This window comes from Mastomys coucha, unplaced genomic scaffold, assembly GCF_008632895.1.
Source record: "Mastomys coucha isolate ucsf_1 unplaced genomic scaffold, UCSF_Mcou_1 pScaffold12, whole genome shotgun sequence".
In the NCBI taxonomy this organism is placed as follows: Eukaryota; Metazoa; Chordata; class Mammalia; order Rodentia; family Muridae; genus Mastomys; species Mastomys coucha.
This window is the reverse complement of record NW_022196894.1, coordinates 60140055-60154721: the sequence shown is the minus strand read 5'-3', so window position 1 is coordinate 60154721 and position 14667 is coordinate 60140055. Positions and strand designations below refer to the sequence as shown.

Genomic DNA, 14667 nt, shown 5'->3' with positions numbered 1-14667 from the left:
CTTCATGCCTGTCGGGCTGGTTCCACAACCTGCTGACGGCCAGCTTTCTGCATTTGCCCCGTAGTCTCAGTGGGGAGCAATAGTCGATACTTCAACTACCATTGAACACTTCCCATTTTAAAGGTGCATCACCTCCAGCAATTCTAAGGAAGGAGTGATTTAATCTTTTTACCGCTTTTCACATCGTGGCCTATGCCTGTGGATATAAAACACTGACGACCTAATAATGACCAGGGTCTTCTCTCGACTCCATGAGCAGAGACGCGAAGGGTGACTCTGTAATCCATTACCCAGACTCGATCCTTTGCTCGGGGAAGGAGACAGAGAGCTTCGTCTCCGCCTCTCGCGGGACCTGAGTCTCCCGCGAGATTTTGGTAGCTTGAACCACAATCTCGCGAGACCAGAAGCAGGAACTGCGAGCCAGCCCGTGACCGCCTAGCAGGACCCGGAAGTGTGGCTTTTCGCTATGTTCCTCCGCGAACTCTTAACGCAGAACTGTAGTTTGCGAGCTCAGGCGGGACCATGCTGACTCGGGTGAGGCTCTCAGCCGGCGAGCGCCCCGGACGGAAGCCGCCGAGAGACAGGGCGGACGGGGATGGGACCCGCGCTGACCAAAGCCCGGAACCATGCTGAGCGTGTTCCTGGTTCTGGTTCTGTCCGTCCGCTTTCACTGGACAGTCAGGCTAGGGGTCGGCGCTGAGGCGCAGGCGACATTGTCACTGCGCGGGTGATGAAGGGCGATCCAGAAAGTTAGGGCGATGCTTATTTCCGTAGATAAACGGCCGGGGTGATATAATCTACAGTATCACTTTTTAAAAAAAAAAAAAACAATACAAAACAATAAACTTGATGGCTTCTGAATTCTCCTTAGCATCGATTCACCTTACACTTGGGTAATGACCACTTCGAGAAACAAACACCATTTTCATAAGTAGGTGGAACATCGATGAAATAATTTTTGTTGCAAGTAAGGAATTGCTTCCATGGCAGGAATTGACATTTTAAAAATCATTTCTTTAAAAGCGCGAAGCCCCACTGCTGATTAGCTATTGGCTGTAGCTGGCTGAAGCCGCGGGAGAGTTAGTTCTCTGTGGGTTATTGCTCCACACCCCCGTGTACATAACCACAGCCCTAATTGGTCCGAGTGGATTTTTTTTAAAGGACCTGAAGTTGGAAGGGAAACCCACGGGGAGAGTCTGGGCGGAGTTGGAGTGGTGTGGGTGCGTGGTCATCAAAGTATATTTATTGTATGTGTGTATGAAAGTCTCCACGAATAAATAGAGATATAAAGAAAATTGAATGTCAGTGTCAAATGTCAATAAATGTGTGATATCACAGTGTGTTGTCAGCAACTTTTTCTTATATCATAGCTGAAAGCAAAATCAGAGGGGAAGCTTGCCAAACAGCTATGCAGAGTTGTGTTGGATCAGTTTGACAAACAGTATTCGAAAGAACTTGGGGATGCCTGGAGTACAGTAAGGTCAGTATGATATGTCTGTCTGTCTCTTGATACTTTGTGAGAGAACAGTGCAAGTACATAGTAAATAACTCCTTGAGAGAGGCACAGTCTTGGAGGGAAGAGTTTATACATTTCTGATGGGAAGGAATCACCTGGCATCCCTCTCCTGCTTGAACTGTAGGAATGAGGGACAGATAGTAAAAAGAAAACGCTTTAGTGAGAGTAAAATTGAATGCCCTCTCAAGCACTTGCTTTTACCTGTAAAATGGGGATGCACTACATTTTAAAACAGTGCTGTAATAAAAATCCTAACTTCGAAGATATCTAACTTAACTGAAATTCAGAAACTAACAAGCCCTTAGCCCAAGTCCGTGTTTCTCCATCTAAGCTAAAGTCATGCTTTATTTGGCAGTTATCATCACCATTACATCTGTATCTGGAGCATATGTGCACATGGACAGACCAATCTAAATACGCCTCTAATGCAGAAATGTGTCAAAGTGACCATGATTGAATTGGTGAGGACAGAAGGCCCTTGATATCCCCAGAGCAGGGATTAGAATGTAGCTTATCCATTGATCTCCATGCTCAGCTGTACTCCATTTCCCTGAAATAAACTGGATAATTTTTTTTAAAGTGACAAATATGATTTGTGCTTTGATGAATTTTAGCTGTTGATGGGAATGGCTTTGTATGGAATCCCTGATTGGTATATATGATACTCCCTGGAATACAGAGAACAATATAGTACTTCTGCCTAGTTAACATATAGTCTATTCATGGGAGAAGTAAATGGGAGGGACACCTTAAACATTCCAGAAACATGCATCAATAATTGAGTATTTTATTAATTGTGGTGTGTGGGTGCCAGTGAAAGCTACTGATGACTTTAGAATTAACTTGGCAAAAGGAACCAAACATTCAGGGCTGAGGGAAAGTTGCCAGTCTGTCTTGCACAGCAGAGATGAAAAAGTGGTGTGACTGGATAGTCCGAAACTTAGCTCAGAGGTGAACTCAGTAGGTATATCTTTTCATAGAACAACTTTAAGCATATTTTGGAACAAAGATGAAGTCTTATAAACTGTGAGGTGGGTCAAAGATGAATTTAGGACATTAATATATTTAGGAAACATACTACAAAATGAAAAGGCAACTCTTGTTTCAACAATGCTACATTTTATGAGTATCATGAATATCGTGAATAGTGAAGTATATAATGAATTCATGAGGATTTTTGAATGCAGAGGTAGTCATTCATATGGAATTTCTAAAGAGTCGTACATATTACATTTGTAGGTAGGTATTATGTTCAAATAATACCTACTTAAGTACTTTGTTTTTCTTTTGAGTCTGTAGCAAAAAAAAAATTGCCTAAATTCATTTAGCAAGTTAGTAAATAGAGTTGGAACTTTTGCCCATTCTGTCTGAGTTCCAGTCTCCCACTACTGACAGTACTGTGCCTCATTCCTGGGATATACTTAGCATTCTTGGATGATTTAAAACAAAAGATTTGCAAGAAGTATTTTGTTTGAAGGCTTTTTAGTAACCTGGCTATTCGTAACCTGTAATGAGTTGATTTTCTACTTCATATACCCAGAAAGATTTATAAATTACTATTTGACCCTAAACAAAATGAGCAGTGAACCTCAAAGCCATGTAATTAGCTGTGCCTTCTGCTCTACCTGCCTTTTTGGTAGGATGTCATGGTAATTTAAGTTTTGCATAAACATGTACTAAATTTGCCATAGGCAAAGTAAAAGCTTTCTTAGAAAGGTAGACCATGGAAGGTAGCCTAGGGAAGTAAGAACAGAGTTCTATGTTTGTTTTATAGCTATCTGCAAACAGAATGTTACCCTTCATTTAAGTACTTTTCCTACCGGCATTCTCCCCCTCCTCTGCTAGAAAGGAATTCACATTTCTCAGATTTCTGTAGCAGTGGGGAAGCTTGTGCTGTACTTGCTTCCAGGGAAGGCTGTACATGAAGCAGAACTTTACATTTGCATCCATGTGATGGCATCTCACACTAAGCAGTTCCTTTCCAGACTGAGTGCATCGCTTCTGTTTTCAAGCCATTACTCTTAGTTCTCCCATTCAGGATACTTGGGCGCATGTTATTGCTATCTTCTAAACATGCTGCTCTCAGGATTGACTTGGGTTCTCTCCTTTGGAGGCATCACTGTGAGTCTCATTTCCTTACTCCATTATGTCTCTGTAATAAAGAAACTTTACTGGAAGTAGGTCTGGGGTTTTCCGCTTAGCTCCTTAGAGGTGACCTCTGCGTCCTTGAAATGTACTGATAATGCCCTGATAAGAGTCAGGTGTTTACCTGGGGATTTGTGCCACTCCTGCTAGTCTAACAAGGGAGCTGTAGACCACAAATAAGGGAACACCCTGCCAGAAGGGTTGGCATCTAATTAAAGTTGACTGGTAAGGATGGACAGTCAGACATTGACAGAACACCAAAAGAGAGCTGGATACCTAGGTTTTGTGAGCATGCTTGGTCAGCAATATTAACTCCCATTGCTGAAAACTGTTCCCACACTGTCAGGGCACTGTGTTCCCTCCTTTCATGGCATTGTCTGCACAATTTTAAAACCATCACCAGCCCTCTGTGCAGCCTGGTGAGGTACGGTAATTTACACTCACAGGTAGTCAGATGGAGATATACAGAGGTCAAATAGCTTGTGAGTGAGTACATATCATATATCTGGAGAGGGCCTGCAGACTATTCTTAGTCACTCTGTTATGCTGCTTCTCAGTGCTGCCATGCTTCATTGTGTCACCTATCCACCCTAGGCTACCTTCTGTGCTCTGCCTTTCTAAGAAAGCTCCACTATGTGTGGTGTTAACACCTGAACCGCGTATCGTAGGGGTGAAGAGGATCCTTTGTGCCTTTGGTACTTGATATTCTGCCCCCTCCTTCCTTATAAGAGTGTGGGTTCAAATCTCTCAGCATCTTGTAGCATATAATGTAGATAAGTTTTTGAAAATCTCTACCACACTATCCTTACGTGGAAGACAGGCAAAATAGTATATATGCCATATAGTTATTTCAGAAGAGAATATGAATTTCCACAAATACACTAGTGGTTCTCAACCTTCCTAATGCTTTGACCTTCTTAATACAGTTTCTCATGTTGTAATGTCCCCTAACCATAAAGTTATTTCCGTTGCTACTTCATAACTGTAGTTTTGCTACTGTACGGATGGTAATGTAAATATCTGTACTTGCCAATGGTCTGAGACAACACCTGTGAAGCATTGCCAGGAAAAGTTAGCCCGTTGTTAAAAATCTGTGAAGACAAAAGACAAAATGCCTTTGAAACAACTTCAGAGTGTTTCCATGAGTCCTTCGTTTCTGAGACCAATCTTCAAAGTGGATCAGTGAACACCCTCTAGTGGACAGGGAGGACACTGGTATAAGGATTTGCTATGTTTTTCAACCCTGGAAATTCAAACTCATAGCAACTGTCAGCTTAGCTTCATCACCGAAGAGGAAGGTTTGGTAAGGAACAGAATAGCAGGAGAAAAAGAATGTCACAAAAAAGCTAAATAAAGATTATATTACCAAATAACACATGTCCAATATGTGTTATTTCAACATTTTCATATTTTAAGTGCTAGACTTATTAAAATAGTAATTACAGGGTTTAAGGTATAACTCAATGTAGAGTGCGTAGTCAGCGTCTATGAGAGACCCTGGCTTTCATCATGGACACCAGAAATAGAGAAAGAGGGATAGGTGTGAAATACTTGAATAAAACTGATTCCTTTACATTATCCAGAAGCTTCAGCAAGTAGTAGTTAGTGCTACTGTTATGAACCCCATACGACAGGCAGGCCAACCTAATGACTGCTGCTCGTGTGGCGTCACTGACTTTCTCAAAGGTCAGTCATTCCTGTGTACAAGTTTAGTGTGCTATCCTTTAAAGTCACTTTACATGAAATGTAAACATAAACAAGTTATATTGTAAATAGATAACAGCATATGGCCAAAGCATAGTACTATTTAGAGGATGAATGAGTAAAGCTTAGCAGGAAGACAATGACTTGTCATGTTGCAGTAAGAATAAGAAATGCGTGCCGGGCAGTGGTGGCGCACGCTTTTATTCCCAGCACTTGGGAGGCAGAGGCAGGTGGATTTCTGAATTCGAGGCCAGCCTGGTCTACAGAGTGAGTTCCAGGACAGCCAGGACTACACAAAGAAACCCTGTCTCGAAAAAACAAAACAAAACAAAGCAAAAAAAGAATAAGAAATGCGAGTCACAAAAACTTTCATAGGGACAGACAGTCACAGCAAGTCCCAACAGTCTCTGAGCCCTTTTAGGGGAGTACCCACCCAGCTCCCCAAATGCTTTCTCAACTTGCCTTTCTCTGGTTCTCCTATAACCAGAAAGAAACAAAAATGCAACAAAACAAAAGACATAGTTGCACAATGTACCATTTTCACTTCTATATAGCATTTCCTTTTTTAAAATAATTTTTTAGATTATTTAATTTATTATACATGTATGAGTTAGCTTGCATTTGTGTTTCTATGCATCATGTGAGTGCTTCATGCCTGAGGAGCTGAGAAGAAGGGGCATGAGATCCCTGGGGCCATAGTTACAGGTGGTTGTGAGCTGCCATGTGGATGCTGGGAACCAAACCTGGGTCCTCTGTGAGAACAACAGATGATCTTAATCTCTTGAGGCATTTCTAAAATATTTCTCTAGAATGTCAAAATGTACAGATACCCAAGATGTGGGACGTCAGTGTCAGGGCTTAGAAACTAGATGGGAAATTGTCTGACAGCTGAGAGGTCTTCCAGTGCTGCACTTCCACACAGCCAGAGAGCAGTAGTCGACAGCTCATTAATATAGTTTGGGTGATGAATGAGTAACAGTTTGGGAGATGTTGGAGATATAACTCAGAAGAGCTCAAAGTGGGAAACATGAAAAGTATATTGAATTTAACAAAACATATTGAGTTTTAGTTAACTTAAGTGGTAATTTTCTCTGTTTTATAAAAGTCCAACATAGACATAAAATTGATTTTGAAACCTGAATCATTCTAACAAAGAATAATTGTGTATGGATATGTGGAAGCAAAAGCTTCTTCCATTAAGATACCAGGTTCCTATCAAATCTTACTCTTCTCTTTAATACATACCAAAATCTAAGTAAATGTTACTAAGGTTGTTGATAATGGAATCTAGAATTTACCATTTTTACACATATAAATGTAAGGACACAGGGAGAGCAAACATAATAGCATAATAGTACACATGGAGTGCATGTATGAGTGTGCATGCCAGGCAGTAGTGAATAAAATGGTGAATAAAAATGACGAAAAAAATTCCCAAGCATAAAAAATATATTGAAGAAGTATTAATACACGAGCCTTAAGTGGATAATGACAGGTGTCAAGTTGCTCCAATACCCACGTGCCCAGGGGAACTGAGAGTCCTATATTGACATATGGTGGGATTTTCTTGGGCTCAGATGCCCGAGCCTCAGCAGCTCCTAGCAGTACTGTGTTGAGCTCTTCCACTTGTAGCTGTTCCTGTGCAGTATGCCTTTTCTGTTGTTGAACAATAGGCCTGCCTCAATGTACCAGGATAGCCACTCCCAGCACTGTTCCTTGTGTACTTTTAATGTTGTAGGAGCAGGGTTTCAGGGGCACCCATTCATGTTAGGCACTCAAGTTGAAGCAAGAGTTAGTCTGGACTTTATAGAGACATTCTGTCTCAAAAGAGTGCTTTTCATGGGAATTCAAACAGTTCAAGAGGTCTAGATGTAGATCATGAGGGACTCTGATTTCACCTATTTTAATGAGACCTTATTTTGTTTAGTTCAAAAGCAGAGGAGAATATTTTCTTAAGATTTCTGTGTCACCACCACAGTGCCTATTTTCAGGTCTGATCAGGCTCTCTCTCTCATTCTTAATTCTGTGAGTAGCTCCATACACAGTTTTAACTGTTGCCATGTACCCACATCATCCAGCAGGACCACAGCCAGCTCCTCCTCCAGATGTGCATGTGCTGTTGCTGCCTTTGTCCTGGAAATTCCTTCCTGTGTTCTCATCAGTGAGCATACTAGATAACGGACAGAAGCCAGGGGTATCCTACACTGCCAGTATTCTTCACAGGAAGTAAGATCACTAACATTACTAAGAGAACGCAAAGAAAATTTTAATGAGTAAAATCATACTGCTTGGCGTTGGAAAGACTGCCATGAAGGTGTGAATTCTCCAAGTTTAATGCTTTTAATACAGTCCTTATTGAGCTTTCTATGGACATGCTTCTTTTACTTCTGTTTACTTATGCTCTCATACAATATGACAGACTGAAGCTTCTCCCCCTTCCACTCCTCCCACTTCTCCACCACATTTCCTCTAATTTTGAGGAGGTTCCTCACTCTAGCCCAGTCTGATCTGGAACTCAATATACAGCCCAGGTTGGCCTCAGCCTCTTGAATTTGGGGTTAGATGTATGTGCCATGACCTCTGGATTACAAATTCTTTTTACGTGATCAATTGATTCCTAAGACTTCCTTGTAATAATAAAAAGCCAAGAATATTTTTGGAGTACTGAAGAAAAGAAATACTGTGCCCGAGGCCAGACAGTTAAGAAGTACCCCTTGTTTGTTAATAGATGTGTGGTTGGTGTAAGCTGATTTAATCCAGGCTGTTGCACATGACTGTCAACACTGAGCAAATTCACATCTAGTTTAGGGCATATGAGTGGTATACACATTCAGAAAATTTCTAATGACTTCCTCAATTTCAATTTGGGGTCTGTGTTAAAGCTGTAGTTTCTGAAGTGTGGTTCTTAGAGAAGGGGTCATTGTACCACCTGGGTCAGGTAGATAACTCAGTGGGTCCAAGTGCTTGTTAAGCAAGCTTGACCTCAGTTCAGATCCACTGAATGCTACTGCACACATGTACAGTCTCAGTAGTGTACAGCAAGATGGAGGAAGGATTGCTTGAAAACTGGAGGGCTGACTGGCATGGGGTACTAAGTGCAGCTGCACAAACAACAGAGACCTTGCCTCCAGAAAGGTGGAACATGAGTGAGCACTGACTCTCAGAACTTGTCTTCTGACCTCCACAGACGCAATGAAGTATGTATGCCCCTTCACTTTTGCACACACACACACACACACACACAAATAAGTCACCAGTTTTCTTTAAAAGAAACAAAAAATTTCAGGCCCTATCCTACTGAAGCAGTAACGCCAGGTAGTATCCAGTGGCAAAGTAAATGAAATAGATGTACGGTCCGCAGTAGTAAGCAAGAAGCAGTGAGAGGGAAAGCACTGCACGTTATGGCAGTAATTGAAATTCACGTGGCGTGCATGAGTCACAGGTGTTACCTTTCAATCCATTGCTCACATAAGCAACTTCAGGGTGAGTAGCAGCTGGAATTTATTTAATTGACTATGGTTAATGAGGCTCCCAAAAACCTCAGCCGGAAAGGTCAGCTAGTAAATAAATTAAATGTTTCCTGCTGCATCATCTGTCAGTGATGTGTGCTTGTGATTGTCAAGAGAGCTAATTGTTGGATGGAATGCAAAAGTAGGAAGGTGAGCTGCCAGGGAAAAGCTGCACCATTAGTCCACAGCGCTGTTTATGTCATCCTTGCATCTGTATCATGTGATCCAGGGGAACCCTGCGCCATTAGTCCATGGCGCTGTTTATGTCGCCCTTGGATCTATATCATCTGAGCCTCTTGTCATCTCATTAATTCTATTACTGCAGAATTCTCCAATGTTAATTTTGCAAACCCCAATTGTTGGAGAAGAGCTTAATGCTCATCCCTTCCAACACATCATTTTTGTGATAGTACTTTCCCCTCTACTGTAAAGAATCCTTGGCCTTAAGTTTCATAACTAAGGAAAACCCGTCTTTGTGCAAGTACTGACACAGAAATAGGACTTTTTTCTGGATTTTGTTTTTTGAAAGATTTATTATTAATAATTAAATTTGCATCTGCACAGTTTATGTATATCACCTGTTGCAGGAGCATTCGGGGGCCAACAAGGCGCATTGGATTTACTTTCTGAATGGACAGTTGTGAGTTGCCATATGGGTGCTGAACTTGTATGTGTGTCCTCTCCAAGATCAGTAAGCACTTGTAACGATTACCGAGCTATCTCTCCATCCCCAACAAAAATACTTTTTGGCAGATAGATACTGAAGCTGTGTAAATTCTAGGCATGCTGCATTTGGAGGGCAAGATTTCAGTGGTCTGGAAGCTACAGTAAGTGAGACATTCCTTTATTGTCTACAGTTTAAGGTACCACAGAACATTTTGTGTGTGTGTGTGTGTGTGTGTGTGTGTGTGTGTATTCGTGTGCAGGTGTCTGGTGTCTTTGGTACATGCTTGTGAGTATGTGGTTGCACATATTTGTACAGATGTTTGTATCAGTGCACATATATGCAGAGATTAGAGCAGACCTTCAGGAGTCTTCCTTTGTTGCATTCAGTCTTACAGCCCTGAGATAGGCTCTCATTGAACTGGAAGCTGACTATTAAGAGCCAAGGAGCTCGCCTCCCTCCCACCTCAGTAGCCTCTCTGGCTTTGTACCTGGCTGCTGGGTGTCCTCATGTTTGTAAAGCAAGGTCTCACCCTCTGCCTTCTTCTCAGTCTCTTTGCAAATCCTCATACATTAATTAATAGAAAGTAGTTTTACAATAAGCTAAGATGAATAAAATCGTATTTTTAAATAAAGTCAGGGTGAACAACATCCCAGCCTTATGAGGCAAAAGGAAAAATGAGGAAGACCAGTCCTGAATTAGTCAGATTTTTATCTTGCTGTTACAGAGTTAGTTATAAAGGGATAGATTTACTTTGTTCATAGATTCAGAAGTGACAGTTCATGATGAGTGGGACAAAGTCACTCACATTGTCAGGGCCTGGGTATAGAAAAGGAAATGGTAGGGGCTGGAGCAAAATTTACATCCACAGGACACAGCCCTACTGATGCCTGTCTCCCAACCAGGCCCCACACCTGACTTTTCATCATATCCACTATGGTACAGTGCATGAACCCACCAGGGATAATCTATCAATTAGGCAAATGCCTCAGAAACTAGTCATCTCACAGAAACAGCCAGAGGGCTGTAGTACTAAATGCAGTTGTTTCTCAGCCCAGTCACACTGGAAGTCCAGATTTACCATTACAGATCCTATCTGAAAAATCACAGGTAAATGAAGTGTAAACCTATGACCACATTCACCCTATTCATCTTTAAAATGTACTAGTTCATGATACTAATACTCACTTACTGCTCATTTTTTTGTCACAGGGATGTTCTGATATCTCCGTCATTGTGGCAATATGCCGTCCTCTTCAACCGATTCAATTATCCTTTTGAACTGGAAAAGGCCTTGCATGTGAGGGGCTCTCACACAATCCTTCAAGGGGCTTTACCATATTATCCTCAATCAATGAAGTGTTACCTCGGCCGAACTCCAGACCGAATGCCTTCAGAACGACATCAGACTGGAAACTTGAAAAAGTACTTCCTCCTTAATGCTGCTTCTCTTCTCCCAGTACTGGCTCTGGAACTGAGGGATGGGGAGACAGTCCTGGACTTGTGTGCTGCTCCTGGGGGCAAATCCGTAGCTCTGCTGCAATGTGCTTATCCAGGTACTGTCTGCTCTGCCTGCACCCCCACATTGTTTCATGCCTCAGTATTTCCAGTACCTGGAAGACTGATGAAGAGAGGTGTGAAAATGAGGATGCAGGGTTAGGAATCCTGAGTAATGGGAGTATACCATGAGTCGGAATGAAAACACAGCTCGGGAGGGATGGGAAAGAGCACTGTCTGCTGCAGAACTCCATTCAGGGCACACACATCTCCCAGAGAATGAGTGAGTGTGGGTAGGCTAATTGAGAAGGGTTTGGAGATTTTCATGTGCTTTTTGTGTGTAGCTTCACTGGGGATGGCACTCTGGGTTTCTCTGAGGCTGAGTAAGTGTTCTGCCACTGAGCTTCTTATACTTGAGAGGTTTGTCTGCATGTTATTGTCTGCTCTTTGAAAACACACAGAAATCCACTTTAAATTGTTTCATTGTGTTCCATAGACTGTACAGTCCTGTTCAGTAGATGTATACTATGTAATATGTACAGTTTCAAGTTTTTTAATATTCTCACTTGAAAGAGCCATAAGAGGCGAAATTAATTTGACATTTTTCAGAATCCTAAGGCAATATTCCTAGAGCACATAATCACAACAAAGGTGCTACATGAAGTATTTTATGCTCTAGTATTTTTTTTAGAGGTCTTTAAATGATTTTATGCCTAGGGCACAGGTCAAGTTCTCATGACCACATGTGGCAAGAGAAGATAAGATAGTACTAGACAATGCAGTAAGTTCCTCTATAGTGACATCATTATTGCTAATTTCGGTGTAAAGTGTAGGGCTGGGGATGTGTCTCAGCCAGTACAGTGTTTGCCATATAGACATGAGGGCCTAATAAGCTTGTATTCATAGCACCACATTTAAAAGAAAATGCTAGGCATATTGGCTTGTACCTGTCATTTTCACACTGAGGAGGTGGAGTCGCAGGAAGGTCCCTGGGGCTATAGTGGAGACAGACAGATACCCCAAACCAACCTCTGCTCCCTCAACATGCTTGTTCAACCAAACATGTGCACACACACATACATACACACATAAAATAAATCCATTTCATTGTAACTTATATTAATGTGGGTGATCATTTTACAGCAAGAGCTCTTGCTAGCTGAGCCTTGTCTCCAGTCTCTTAAGTACTGGAGGTTTCTAAACTGTAGTACATTTTTCTTAAGATTATGGATGAGAGAAAAACTTGCTTCTTTTGCAAATTTGTTGAATGGCCATGTGAAAGGAGATATCTTTACAAAATGGATGATCTAAAAAATGATTTGTTCAGATCCTCCAAGCTTTCCTGTCTCTTAGAAAGGTACTATTTTTCCCTAGGACTTACATACTATAGCTTGTAGACTGCTAATTTATTTCTTCCTCTGACAACATGTGCTGTTAAAATAAAAGTTTTTGCAAACATTCAAAATGTGAAGCCACATTTTGGCTTGATACAGATATATTTGGCAGTGATACAGATATTGATATTTAGGAGAAAAAAAACCACCTAAATACCTAGTATGTTTTACATTTCGGATATGACTTTGAAACTGAAGTTTTCTGTATTTTTTTTAAGATTTATTTTATTTATATGAGTACACTATAGCTGTCTTCAGACACAGCAGAAGAGGGCATCAGATGACTGTGAGCCACCATGTGGTTGCTGGGAACTGAACTCAGGACCTCTGGAAGAGTAATCAGTGCTTTTAACCACTGAGCCATCTCTCCAACCCAGTTTTCTGTGTTTTGACATAAGAGATAAAAATGAATATAAGTCTAGATTTTAGTAAGGCAACATTATTATTTTTATAATTTGAGCTTTTTGGAATCATTTAAGGAGTATTTGTTTTATGTCCATTCTTTAAATGTTCCTTGATATGCTCTTATATTAACTCTTACAAGCTTATTAATTTTAGGTATAGAATGCTGAATATTGTAAAAGATGGAAGAGAAGTATCTGAATCTATTAACATTTTGACAAGTGGCATTTTAACCTTAAATCACTTCATTTGTAGGTTATAGACACTTTACACATTTGTAATGAGGATGGTGATTGGCTCTGGAACTCAAAGGTAGACTTTGAAGAGGGAGAGAGTCTTACATCAAGGGCAGAGAACTACCAGCAGTGTTCCAAAGAAAGGAGCTTTCCATCTAAGTGGGACTAATGATAAAGGTTCCCTACAAGGCACTGGTGTCTTCATGCTGGTGTTTAAAGCCCAAATTAAGTTAGCCATGGTATTCACATGTGGAATGCAGAAGTAATGCCAGTTGCTGCTTATAGAAAAGCAAAACTTAAAATGATGGTGATTTTAAGAGTGTGCAGTTTTTTTGTTTTTTGGTTTGTTTTTTTTTTTTGTTTTGTTTTTTTTGGTTTTTTTGGTTTTTCGAGACAGGGTTTCTCTGTGTAGTCCTGGCTGTCCTGGAACTCACTCTGTATACCAGGCTGGCCTCGAACTTAGAAATCCGCCTGCCTCTGCCTCCCAAGTGCTGGGATTAAAGGTGCAGTTTATACAGCAATTTTTTTTTATTCTACACTGGACATTATTTAGGCAACAAGGTTATCTTTGATTGATGAAAGGGTTTTATATGATTGAAGAATTAGTCTGCTTATCTATCTGGTGACCAGCTCCCTTCCCCTGTACCACCACCACCACCTCCTCCTCCCCCTCCTCTTTTTTTTTTCTCCTTCTCTTCTCTTCCCTTTTCTTTTTCTTTTCTTTTTTTTTCTTCTTTTAAATTAAAACAGCTTTTGCAGGGCTGGAGAGGTGTCTCAAAAGTTAAGGGCACGGACTGCTCTTCCAGAGGTCCTGAGTTCAATTCCCAGCAACAACATGGTAGTTCCCAACCATCTATAATAGTATCCAGTGTTCTCTTCTGGAAGGCAAATAGAGTACTCATATACATAAAAATAACTAAACCTTAAAAAAACCCAGCTCTTGCATTAAGTTATTTTTTACTGAAAAGAGCAAACAGTTGTGATTCTAATGTAAACATGAACTGCTAACCAGGAATGAAGCAGCTTAACAGAGTGGCGTGGTCAAACTTTTCCACAATGGCTGCAACCCATGCAGAGTGAAACTCTCTTATTGCCCTAGTACAGTGTACACATCTGGTTGACTTTCAGTAGCAGGAAATATTAGAACTTTTATTAATGTTTGCCCTTTGAGTTAGGACTTCATACCTGTAGGCATTTTGTTTGTTTGGTTAGTTGGTTGTTTTTTTTTTTTTTCATTTTTCTATTGTTTTTAGTATTGTGTCTTTATTTAATTTTTGAATACTTGTTCATAAAGTATTTCAAGGTAAATTTGGTTGTGTTGAATCTGACGTGACTATTGATATCTCTGTGTCTGGATTCTTAAATCTTCCTCTAAATTTAGGGAGATTTCTAGAAGTCTGTCCTACCCCATTGGCATTTTCACTTCCTTCTTGAACCCCTGCAACTCATATTTGATGAGTGACATCAAAATCTCATGGGTTATCTTCACCCTCAACCTTCCTTCACCCTGCTTTTATTTACTTCTTTTTTCTCTAAAGTATATTTTCAAATAATCTGTTTTCAAGGCAGCTACCATTTTTCTTGTTTTTTTTTTTTTTTT

General features: G+C 40.7%; 1 protein-coding gene across 2 annotated transcripts in view; it reads left to right on the top strand.

Annotated features, from left to right (window-relative positions):
* Positions 1-423: 423 nt before the first annotated feature.
* Nsun3 (NOP2/Sun RNA methyltransferase 3) overlaps positions 424-14667 on the top strand; it is a 51220-nt gene continuing 36976 nt past the window's right edge. For both annotated transcript variants that reach the window (XM_031364200.1, XM_031364199.1), the window contains exons 1-3: positions 424-534; positions 1371-1480; positions 10751-11094. In XM_031364200.1, the coding sequence (XP_031220060.1) occupies positions 523-534; positions 1371-1480; positions 10751-11094 (466 nt within the window). In that variant the 5' untranslated portion in view covers positions 424-522. The remainder of the gene's footprint in view (positions 535-1370; positions 1481-10750; positions 11095-14667) is intronic.